Here is a 12,188-nt window from a genome sequence, read left to right as displayed (position 1 = left end):
ATGGTACCTATCAAAGCATCTCATTCTCAAGCATTTTGACTCCCAATCTGCCCTCTTCCAAAAATCTTCCCAACCACATTTCTATTATCAATGCCCTACACAAAAAATACTCCAGCACAGTTGCACATGATGCATGGCATATGTGTGCAAATGCCAGCCGAATTGTTAATTTTAGTGGGATTATAAATTTATTTGGACCAAACTTTCTCAAAATTTATTCCTTGTTAGTTGCTGGTGACCTTTGAACACACATGATTATTAGCACCAAACTAATGAAAACTGAATTAATATTCCTGCCAACAACCAGAGAGTGTGTGTGCAACACTTTACCTTTCTGTTGGATTTTTGTGGGATTTTATATAGGTAGATGGATCCATCCTTGCGGTTGCTGTAAGGCAGTCTGATTGATCGATCGATATGATCTCTGCTTTGTGAGAGTTGTGATGGTTTTAATGGTGTTCCAATAGACGATGAGAAAGGGCAGCAGGCTATGGCAGGAGTGTTAGCATCTGCTGGTGGAATGTTGTTGTCCACACCAACCAGCATGATGCATAACAGCATATGAAAAAGGTTTGCTCCATGATATATGTGGACTGATGGTTTTGAGCTTGAGGAGGATACCCTGGCTCCCATCGTTTCGTGTCGCAACTGCTTATAAGCCACAATTTGAATTTTGAAACTTAATTTGAACTTGATTTTATGTTTTTTTTTATCGTGGTTTATTTTATAACTTTTGATTTTAGGTCGCTATATATGGACATGTATATAAAAGTTTTACTAAAATTATTTTTCGTTTGTAAAAACGTGGTTTTGTTTTTTCTTCCAAACTACGAAACGATGTGAGCTCATGTATATATGGTCATATGTGTACTCAAAGGAAGCCTTCATACTTGACTAGCAGGGTGCCTTCTAGGGTTTAAGGATTTTCAGGGGTTTACATGGATACTTATGTACGGAAAAAATGAAAGAACATGTGTCTTATGGTTAGAATATCTGTATCAGCTGATATAAAAGGCTTGTTTATGACATCTGGACGATGGTTAACTGTATTTTGTTTTCACTAGTTTCTCTCTATAAGAATGTTTAGTAGTGTCTCTCTTTAAATGTTCAAAAATATGCTTGTAATTTTCTTGTTAGTATTAAAGAATAATATTAGAATAAGGGTAGATCAATAAGATTTGGACATACATGCATATATGATGGGAGTATGGGACCGTTCCACCGAACTTCTAGTATTTCTTTCCAAAGGAGAAATGGAATACTAATATTGGACCATATAGAAATGTTCGTGCATGTAAGGGACCTATATTGTAGCCTACACCATCTGAAATTGCACATACATTATATTTCTGATTTTTCGATGAAGTCGTACACCTATTCCTTATAGGTAAACTTATTTATTTTTAGCTTGAGTAGTCTAGATGACAGTCAAATTATATTAAGAGAAAACTTATACTCTGCGATAAAAAATTAAAACATAAACAATATATACAGGAATACTTTTTTTACCAGCCATCACTCTAGACTTTCTGGTGCTGACTAACTATTTCACCACAAGAAATACATAGTTGGTCATGCTTACAGTTTTTTTTTTCGTGTTTACATATCGTCTTTATCTATTGTTTTGACCGTGTTGGGATCAGTCCCATGACATCAAAATTTAGAAGTTCCTCTCCTGGCAAAGCATGCATCCAGAGTGTCGAACACACGGTGTTGTACTTGTTCCTTGTTGAAATGCTTCCGGGTTGTGTGTTCCACCACATGCAGCTCAATGCTCAAAATCAAACTGTGGACTCTAGCTAACCGTTTCAATGCATGTGCCTAACTTTGCTTCCTTAAACGAAAGTGAACATGCACGCTGTCCTTTTCATCCTTATATGTTAAAATTTGATTTTTTTAATTTCAATTTAGAGGTGATTTTAAGGTTTTTTCATCGTAACTTATTTTTTTAGCTTTTACTTCTAAAAACATATGTATAAAAGTTTATTTCTCTCTCTTTAAAAAAAGAGCAATCACCACCTATTGGGCATCGGCTAACAGAACTCCAACATGACGCCAAACTTTTCAATGGTTGCATTGCATGCTCCAGCTAAGATCAGGGCATCCTTTTTACCTGTGAGACTCCATATAACCCCAAAAAAATATTCTAACGAACATTCCTTGCTCGATCTGGTAACATGCTTGGCACGATAAATAATAGGCAGCCATGCAAGCAAGCATTCGAGAAAGGAAAAAAAATTAAAAGAGAGAGAGAGAGAAACGATTAGCTAAATCATTGTGATCATACCACTGATCAGTTTGGCAACCACATTTATTAACAAAATTAAAGTATATATAAGGCCGGCTTAATTTAATTAGCCTACTTTGTTTGTTAGACGCTGCTACTAGCAAGGAGTACTCACATCGCTGCAGTGATCTGTCACACTGTCCTGCTTAATTTCTTTTCTTGTTCAGAGTTTGGAACTGCATGCTAAAGCTAGCTTTGGCCTCATCATCTGTGGCATTATTGGCCAAAATATTTGTGACGTGTCATGTCATGTCGAAGAGTACGAAGAAGGCAACCTCGTTATACTTGGCATTTTTTTTGTTGAATCTAATTAACCAAGACAATTGATTAAATTCGTGGTATGAGTTATATATGTTTGTTGGATTCATGTGAAAATCGGACCATACGAACTTCGAATAGGATAAAACACGCGTAGGATTAGCAGATCCATGACGTGCCTTTAATTTCCAGTCATTAATTTTTGACGTAGGACAGATTTGGTAAATCCTTTTGAAATTTTGGCTGTTAATAAATTTTCAGATTTTTAGTTCATAAGGAGAATGATATGTGTCGATTTGTCTTGATAAGTACTATCACTATTTCGTAAGAAAAATGATATTATATATATATATATGCCTTGATAAATACTATCATAATAAACTTATTGCATCTTATACACTAATTATAACATATAAATGATGGCTAATATATACTAAGCACTTTTAGGGCATGCTCGTTCTAAAGGATTTTCAAAGAATAAAACGTAGGAATATGAAATTCTTTGGAATGAAACCGTAACTTAGGAAAAAAAACATATGGGTGGTAGGAAACTTTCAATCCCTCCACTTTTGGTGGGGAAAACATAGAAAAAAATCCACTACCTATCTTATTATCTCAATCATTTGGTTGGTCTCGACGATAACCATAGAGAAATTTCATGTTTTTCAATCATATCGGTTTGCACATATATTAGTATCCTCTTCATATATTTTTACTATTTGTACGATTTAAAACTTGATTGAACCAAATAAGCCCTTAGAAGTGTCTTACTCTTCCTACCTGTCATCAATATGGCCATGTATATTAGTACTAGTACTTGTTACAAGAAATTGCTCTGAAAAATTAGATGAGGATGTAATTAATTATAGTAGCAATGTAAATTTTCATATAGCATAGTTTAGTGTGAGATTTTCAAGAACGACAGGTAAACTGAAGCGGGGATAGTCTTAGGCATATACTATTATTAATATTGTAAGTTACCAATAGTAAATATATTCTTCGGTGATAGTAATAATTTCTTCATTTAAAAAATAATAATTTCTAGCATTTAATTTTTTTCTAAGTTAACAACTTCTATCAATACATTATTTTTTCATGCAATGACATGCTTCTGCCACTAAAACTTCGATCCTACATGTTTTCTTTTCTTAATCAATCACAACATTTCTCTATTTAATCTCACTAACTTTTGTAATATCGTACTCAGCTCCAAAACTTCTAATATTTTGGGAGAGTACAGTTTTTAAATAATGAGGAAAAAAACCATAATGTATGTAGAACTCTTTTAAAAGTTTTTGTCTGCTTCTACAAGGCATATAAGAATTCTAAAACTGCAAAAGGATCTCTAGAATCAATGAGCTTGTCCTCCTGCTTAGAGTATCCCAACAGCTCATCCATCCATCCTCTGTCCTAAAAATAGAGGATGAAGGGTAAAAGTTGAGCTCCAGCAGAACATCTATCTCATCATCTATTTTTGGATGTCATCCATATTAGAATAGAGAAACTCTATATTTAGATACTCTCTGTCCAATCCTCCAAATAGATATAGATGATGTCATATATAGATGATCTGCTGGAGTGTAAAGGGATACGAAAGAGAAAGTGTTTTAGATGATCATCCAAATAAAGATATGGATGACTAAATTTAGATGCGCTGTTGGGATGCTCTATCACTAGCTCCAATTTACTTGTCCTATACTTTCTCAAACTATAAAACATTTAAACTCCAATACAATTATTACTTAAAACATGATACTCTCCCCGTTCAAAAATATAAATATTTCTACGATTTTAATCTTATACCAAAATTTAAGCACTTATAGCATGGTTTACTGTGCAACTTTTTAGATCAATCACTTTTAATTTTTTTTTACAATTTTATTTTTACCTCCCCTTTCGTCTCTGTCCATTTCTCATTTACTAAAGAACACTATAGTTATTTTTTTCTCAAACCTTAGTCCCTATTAGATAATCTAAAATACTTATATTTTATATTTTGATAGCGCGACTAAAAACTTTGATAAAGTTTCTTTTAAATAGAGAGAGAGCACAACAGCACACACATTGTGAAGCCAGGTCGCCACACCGGCACGCAAGTGACAAACACAAGTGCATCGCATCACGGGAAAACACAACCCCGCCCCCACCCCACCGACCTCCAATCCCAGCCGTCCGTTCCCTCCCACCTCCATCGATCCCGTCCCTCCACGGCCCTCCCGCCGCCTCGCTCGCGTGCACCTCCCCCGGTGCCGCCTACCATTTTCCATTCCGACACCCCGCTCCCGCGCGCGTACGTACAGTAGCATCAGCATTTCGCTACGCGCACCCACCCCCGCACCCCACCACCCCACCACCGACGTCGCGACCCAAAAATAACTACGCGTCCCCACGCACCCCCACCCCCACAACTCCGCCTTCGTCTCCACCTCCACCTCCACTCTCCTCTCTCTCTCTCTCTCTCTCCTCCCCCCGCCCCGAGATCCGCTCCGCCCCACCGCTTGCTCTCCGCCGGCGAGGTCTTGCGGTCTTGGAACAGTGCCGCGGGGCGTGTTGTTTTTTTTTTCCGGTTGCATGCCCCCCGGCGGCGCCGGTTCTTGGCCGCCCGGTGGAGGTGGTCGCTGCGGTGTCCGGGGTGGTTTGACGCCGCCGCGCGGCGAGGTGGTGGGGAGCGCTGCTGTTTGGAGGCTGCTTTGAGAGGGGGGGGGAGACGTCCGTTCTTGGACAGCGGCGGCGGCGGCGGGTGCTGCATTGGGTGGGAGAGAGAGGCTCCGGTGGATTTGAGGCGTGTGGGGGTGGATTCGGATGGTCGGTTGGTAGGCTCTTTCATGGTCGATGGGGTGGAAGGCGGCCACGGTGGGGGGTAAGGTGGCCGTCAGCGAGAAGCTCCGGTGCGCGCCGCCGTCCGCCGCCGCCGCCGCCGCGGCGCGGTCGCGGATGAAGCTGTGGATGGTGCGCGCCACCACCACGGTGCTGCTCTGGACGTGCGTCGTCCAGCTCACCGCCGTCGGCGACACCTGGGGCCCCCGCGTGCTCAAGGGCTGGCCGTCCTGCATCACCGCGCCAGAGGAGGAGGCCGCCGCCGCCGCCGCGGCGTCGCGGCCGGAGCCCATCGTGGAGATGGCCGCGCTACCGCCCAAAAGTGAGTTCGTTGGAAAATGCCGTGTCTTTAGGTGGGGTGGTGACATTGACAGCCAGCCTGCATGTTGGTAGATCGTCGCGATATCCACATGGAAATATATATATATGGTTGGTGTGGATTTCGGTCATTTTCTCGTGCTCGAATCGGTAGTAAATTCGCGTAACTTTTGCTTGGTTTCATGTGGATGTGATTCCGACTAATGTCGCATTCTGTGCTTTGTGTAGGATTAGGAAATTTGCTCATGACTTTTCATCTTTTTTCGCGTTCTTGGGCCAGTAAATTGATTCCGTTCTGACTTCTGAGAGGATTATCTCATGAAGAATTTTGCTGTTCTGATGGTTATCAGCTGCACATGAGATTTTTTTTTATTCTTGGTTATTTCCATGTTAGGATCATACCTTTTTGGTGATCTGCAGCTGTTGTGCTGAGTACCAATCATTGATTACTTAACGGATGTTTTTGTCTTTCATAATTGCTTACCATTTTCACTTGGATAACAAATGAGGTGCCTCATCATCTTTCGGATAACTGTACCAAAATTTCTGTGTGGAACTTTTCTGGCATGTACATTTTGTGAAAAGTAATGTTGATTTGTTGAACTAGTTTGGTGGTTTCACTTTTACTTAATGAGTGTAAATCACCAAGGAACAATGGCTTAGATCCTTATACAGCGGTACATCAATGGCTTGGTTGCTTTTTTTTCCAAGACTATTTTTGCTTGAACTCAGCATTAGGAAGCTACTAGGGCTCTACTCGGTGGAGGGGTAGATAAGTTAACTTACCCGCCATGGAAACGTAGTAATAAATTACTACATGATTAATTAATTATTAATTATTAAAAAATATAAAATAGATTAATATGATTTTTAAAAACAACTTTCCTATTACAAAAAATACACCGTTTAGCAGTTCGGAAAGTGTGCGCGCGGAAAACGAGGGGGTTAAGTTATCTTAACGGGGGGGAACACGGCCTAGGTATCTCTACCTGTAGGTGTAGGCACCTTCTGAAGGACCGTAAAAATTCTTCCTTTTTTATGGTTCTTGCAGAGCTACAGTTCTAGTGTTAGTCTCTGATATCTTCCAGTACCTCCCTATGGTTGAGGTGCTGAGGGGGCCAGAGGTATTATCACACTAGGAGGCATTATACCATGTACATCCTCAAGGCCTGTAAAAATAGCTTTTTGTTTGTCAATGGTCACCTTTTTCCTAGAGTATATGATACATGTCTTAATTTATATTTACTTGTACTAACATTATGTGGCTGTTTTCTACCAGGAATTTATAGGAATAACGGTTATCTGATGGTCTCGTGTAATGGTGGACTTAATCAAATGCGAGCTGCAGTAAGATACTGAAAAACCCCTATTTGTGATGTTTTTGTACGGTGATATTTGTGAAATTTCATAAGGAATGCACTTTACAACTTCTGACCTGCTCCTCATTTTCTTTCATCAGATATGTGACATGGTTGTAATAGCAAGATACTTGAATGTCACTTTGGTTGTGCCAGAGTTGGATAAGACTTCATTTTGGAATGATCCAAGGTGTGGTTTGGGGCTTTGCTACTAATTTCGTTTGCTTAATATAAGCTAGTTGCCATGTGTTTATGTTCTGGATATTGACTTTAGCAACCGTTCTGTCTTGCAGTGAATTCCAAGATATATTTGATGTTGAACACTTTATAACCTCTTTACGAGATGAAGTTCGCATATTGAGAGAGCTGCCCCCAAGGGTAAAAAGAAGAGTTGAACATGGGATGTACCACTCAATGCCACCAATAAGTTGGTCTGATATCTCCTATTACCATAATCAGGCAAGCTTCATCTTCCATTCTGTTAAGTCTGCTTTGTGTCACAGCTTGAATAATCTAATAGTTAATTAAATTGCTTATCACATTAATGGATTGAGCTAATAGTTCATAAAAAATTGAACCAGATTCTTCCTTTGATTCGGAAGTACAAGGTTCTCCATTTGAATAGAACTGATGCTAGGCTAGCAAACAATGGTTTACCTATGGAGATTCAGAAACTGCGTTGTCGGGTGAACTATGCCTCCTTGAGATTTACTTCAGAAATTGAGGAGTTGGGAAAGAGAGTAATTAGGATACTCCGCCAAAATGGTCCTTTCTTGGTTCTTCACTTACGTTATGAAATGGATATGCTGGCTTTCTCTGGCTGTACACAAGGTTGCAGTAACGAAGAAGCAGAAGAGCTCACAAGAATGAGGTGAGGTTCTGGAATCTGTTATTGATTTATCTTCTCACACTTGAATGTCTGAACACATGTCATCTAGGTATTTTTCCTTTTCTGAGTTTGACAATAGTTCTCATACTACTATTTGCTTCAGGTATGCTTATCCATGGTGGAAGGAGAAAATTATTAACTCAGAATTGAAACGAAAGGATGGTCTTTGCCCATTGACACCAGAGGAGACTGCTCTTGTCCTCAGGGCATTAGACATCGATAGAAGCATGCAGATATACATTGCAGCTGGAGAAATTTATGGTGGAAAGCGTAGAATGGCTGCTCTCACTTCAGCTTATCCTAATGTGGTATGAGTACAACAGAACATGTTACAATATTTATTCATATAACCTAATACTGTAAAATCTTTTATGCCTCATCCTTCGCCCATCTTGCTGATGAATATTTGCGCGTGCAATGCTATCTAGGTGAGGAAGGAGACACTTCTGGAACCTTCTGATCTAATGTTCTTCCAGAACCATTCATCACAAATGGCAGCGCTAGATTACTTAGTTTCTTTGGAAAGTGATATATTTGTTCCTACATACGATGGCAATATGGCTAAAGTTGTTGAGGGTCATCGCAGGTATGTATTCCTTGGTCATAGGGCATATATATTGTTTGTCAATCTGATCGTTGTCATTTTGTTCTCATAGTTCCCTATTAAAGCCAAAATATGATCCTTTATTGTCATATGTTGATTAATAATGATAAGTATTTGGTATATTGCTTTTGCAATCTGCATGGTTTTGGTTAGTTGTTAATGACATGTCTTTCTGCTCCTGGATGCAGATACATGGGATTCAAGAAGACAATCTTGTTAGATCGAAAACTTATTGTTGAGCTAGTAGATCAATACAACAACGGTTCTTTGCGATGGGATGAGTTCTCTCTAATGATAAAGGCTGCCCATGCAAACCGGATGGGATCAGCTTCAAAGAGGACGGTGATTCCTGACAGACCCAAGGAAGAGGACTACTTTTATGCTAATCCCCAAGAATGCCTGCAAGATTCTAGTCTCTTACGGACATCATGATATCCACTTATGTTAATATTTCATCCACGCTATACCATTCTTTCGTAAATGCAACTGTGAATCCAGAGTCATCGCTATTCGAAAGACGGCTCGGCCTGAGCTCGAGCCATAGATCAATTCTGGAAACTCAAGGACAAAGGGAGGTAGGAAGGGGGGTTTTGTTGGATGTAGTTGGTAAATACACATAATAGAAATGGAGGCAGATTTGTTTGTTCCACAGAATAAGAGAGTAACACTCTTTGTATAGATGGTGATAGAAAAATCTACGACGAAGGCAAGGTAAATTAAGAGAGATGCTGGACTCCCATCTCTGATATTCTCAGGTGGTGTAACATAGCAATTGTTCATGGGATAGCCTCCCCCGTCCTCCCCATCGGCAGAAATTTTGCCCATCGAAGTTGTTGGAAAAAAAATGATATATATACACACTGTTTATTGAATCGATACAACCTCTGTGGTAACTTGTGCAGAATGTTGCTACCACATGCAATTTGTTATGCTGCTGTTGCATTGAGTTCCTACATGGAGGGTGCTTTGTTAACCTGTGAATCCATGATCTATATATACTAAACTACTGAATGCAGGATAAATAAATAGGATCGATGCAGGCTGAGAGCAGCTGCTGATGGCAGGTTCTGGGAGTTATAACGTATCAATTGGCTATTAGTATTGAAAACAAAGGCTGCGGATCTCTGCTCCCTTCGTTCAAAAATAAATTAATCTTTCACTCTTTAATGCTGGACTCTTTATCTTATTCAAAAAAATTTTATGATTAATATTTTTTTATTAGATGATAAATCATGAATATCATTTTACTTGCAACTATTTTTTTAATTTTTTAAATTTTTTTAAATAAGACAGATGGTCAAACATTAGACATAGATGGTCAAGAGTCTGTCTTATTTTGGAATCGAGGGAGTAGGTTTCTGTTTTTTCCTCGAAAAACTGCACATTTTTAGTTGGCCTTGGGCTGCTTTCTTTTAGGACGAAAGATTATCTAATTGTTTTTTTAGATATTTAATGGTGTAAATGATAAAATTAGCTACTATAAAATTAAAAAAATCTATTTTAGAGAGGTAAGATAATAAACTTCTATATTGAAACTTTTTGGGAAAAAAACGCATGGTAAATGTGCACTTAAGAACCAAGAAATAATCTGTGCGGTAATTTTATCATTTGAATTATTTCATACTGGTTGGCTGCAGATTGTCAGCAGCCAGTCTGCACTCATCGTCAAAATGCGAGATTGCTGAGAAAGAGAGATTCTTTTATATTATAAAACTTTCAAATCTCTTCTAGATTTATTTATATGCTAATAAATCTAGACACGTATCCAAAACATATATATAGATATATGGATAAATTTAGCTAAACCTAGGCCCTATTTAGTTCTAAAAAATTTTCACCCAAAAACATCACATCGAATCTTTGAACCCCTAAATAGAGTATTAAACATAGATAAAATAAAAAACTAATTGCACAATTATGTCAGAAATTGTGGAACGAATCTTTTGAGCCTAATTAGTATGTGATTAGCCATAAGTGCTACACTAACCCAATGCGGTAATGACAGATTAGTTAAGCTCAAAAGATTTGTCTCGTGGTTTCCAGACTAACCGTGAAATTCGTTTTTTTCATTTGTCCAAAAACCCCTTCCGACATCCGATCAAATGGCACTCAAAAGTTTTTATTTCACCGACTAAACACCCATAAAAAATTTTATAATTTGAAACAGACGTAGTAGTAAACTTGTAGGACTTATTCGGATTACAGGAATTTTAGAGAAAACGGTTCAATTCCTCTAAAATTTCCGTAAAATTTCTTCAAACCGAAGAGGGCCCATAGTATTGTTCTTGGCAGTCTCACTCTTCAGGGCCAGCGTCTTTGTCAGCTCTTTTGAAATTCTGAATGAAGTAGGCGATGGCCGCAGCACGAAGAGGTTAAGAAACCAGCGTGGATTGGACGAGACAAGAAGAAGTGAGATGTTGGGCCAGCCTGGTTGAAATGCGGTTGATTGGGCCTTGCGGCCCACACTACGGTGGGCCAAGCCTCTTTATGCTGCCACTTCCCACTCTACTATCTTCTGTGCAGGGTGGTTATAGGCCCTTCAGCCCCTCTAGTTCTGTATGAAAAAGAGCCAAGGAATTTTCATTTGAATATTTGTATTGAAAACTTTTATATTGAAAGCCCTACCCACATTCTTATTTTCTTAACCAAATGCACTTTAATATTATCAAATACTCATTGGTGTAATCTTATCGAATCTCGCAATGGCATATATGAGGATGAGTTGTTCTAAAAATCCTGAAATTAATCATACCAAACAATATTTAGCATGTGTATAATTTATATTTTATATCTAGCAAAGTATAGCAATCTAACTGGTATTAGAAAATAGGCCCTAAGTTTCACTTGTCTGCCATACAAATCACCCCTTTATCCCGCTTTTCGTCCGTACCATTGTGTCATTCTCTTCGCTCTAGTTGTTGCTGCCTTATCTAATTAAATAGAGTCGAATTTTTTCTCCACGATTAGGTTATGGTTGTCAAATGGGTTACGGTGGATTGGATTGGAAATATAAATAAAAGGAGGGTTAGAGCAACTCCAACAGGGGATGTAAACTGAGTTGGTTATGTTAAAATAGAAAAAATTTCCGTGAAATCTAAATCCAACAGCCTCTTTATTTGTTGTGATCGCTATCAGGCTAGCAAAAGCATCAGCTTCGCGAGGCAGCCGGCTCGCCATGCGATTTTCCACTCCCGCGGGCGGCTCCTGCCCAGGTCGCCGCCCACACTTCATCGCGCGCCCTCGCCCTGCCGCGCTCTCTCCCGCCATGCCGCGCCGTCGCCCGCCTGCCCTCGCCCTGCTCCTGCCTTGCTGCGACCTCGCCGGCCCTAGAAGGGAACTGGTCTTTTATCATTATCAAGAGCTGAGCTGACACTATGATTTTCTTTTATATAAGCTGTCATTGAATATTGCTATCAGTTCTCTCTTCTTTGATTAAATTGCACATTAGAAGAAATATCTTCAAGCATCAGCTCTGCTGGAATTCTGAGAATTTGCAAAATATATCAGATATGGGATTTGTGCTTCAGATCACACAGAAAGGATGCCACAGGTAGTTAAATGCAACAAACATATTAGATAGTGCTAACTCGGTGCGCATTTGGATATGATTATTTATCAGCAAATCACAACTAATTAAGCAAACACCAAAGCTATTAA

General features: G+C 39.2%; 1 protein-coding gene across 1 annotated transcript; it reads left to right on the top strand.

The window, feature by feature from the left end:
- Positions 1-5,008: 5,008 nt before the first annotated feature.
- Positions 5,009-9,460, top strand: LOC102718932 (rhamnogalacturonan I rhamnosyltransferase 1-like). The gene is made up of 8 exons (XM_015838933.2): positions 5,009-5,684; positions 6,960-7,027; positions 7,140-7,228; positions 7,332-7,497; positions 7,620-7,909; positions 8,031-8,235; positions 8,356-8,513; positions 8,720-9,460. Exons 1-8 carry the CDS (start codon positions 5,378-5,380, stop codon positions 8,961-8,963), a joined length of 1,527 nt encoding a protein of 508 aa, XP_015694419.2. The 5' UTR covers positions 5,009-5,377; the 3' UTR covers positions 8,964-9,460.
- Positions 9,461-12,188: the final 2,728 nt, after the last annotated feature.

The sequence above is a fragment of the Oryza brachyantha genome, chromosome 6 (assembly GCF_000231095.2).
Source record: "Oryza brachyantha chromosome 6, ObraRS2, whole genome shotgun sequence".
NCBI lineage: Eukaryota > Viridiplantae > Streptophyta > Magnoliopsida > Poales > Poaceae > Oryza > Oryza brachyantha.
Note: the sequence above shows the minus strand (reverse complement) of the source record. Positions and strands in the feature narration are given on the sequence as shown.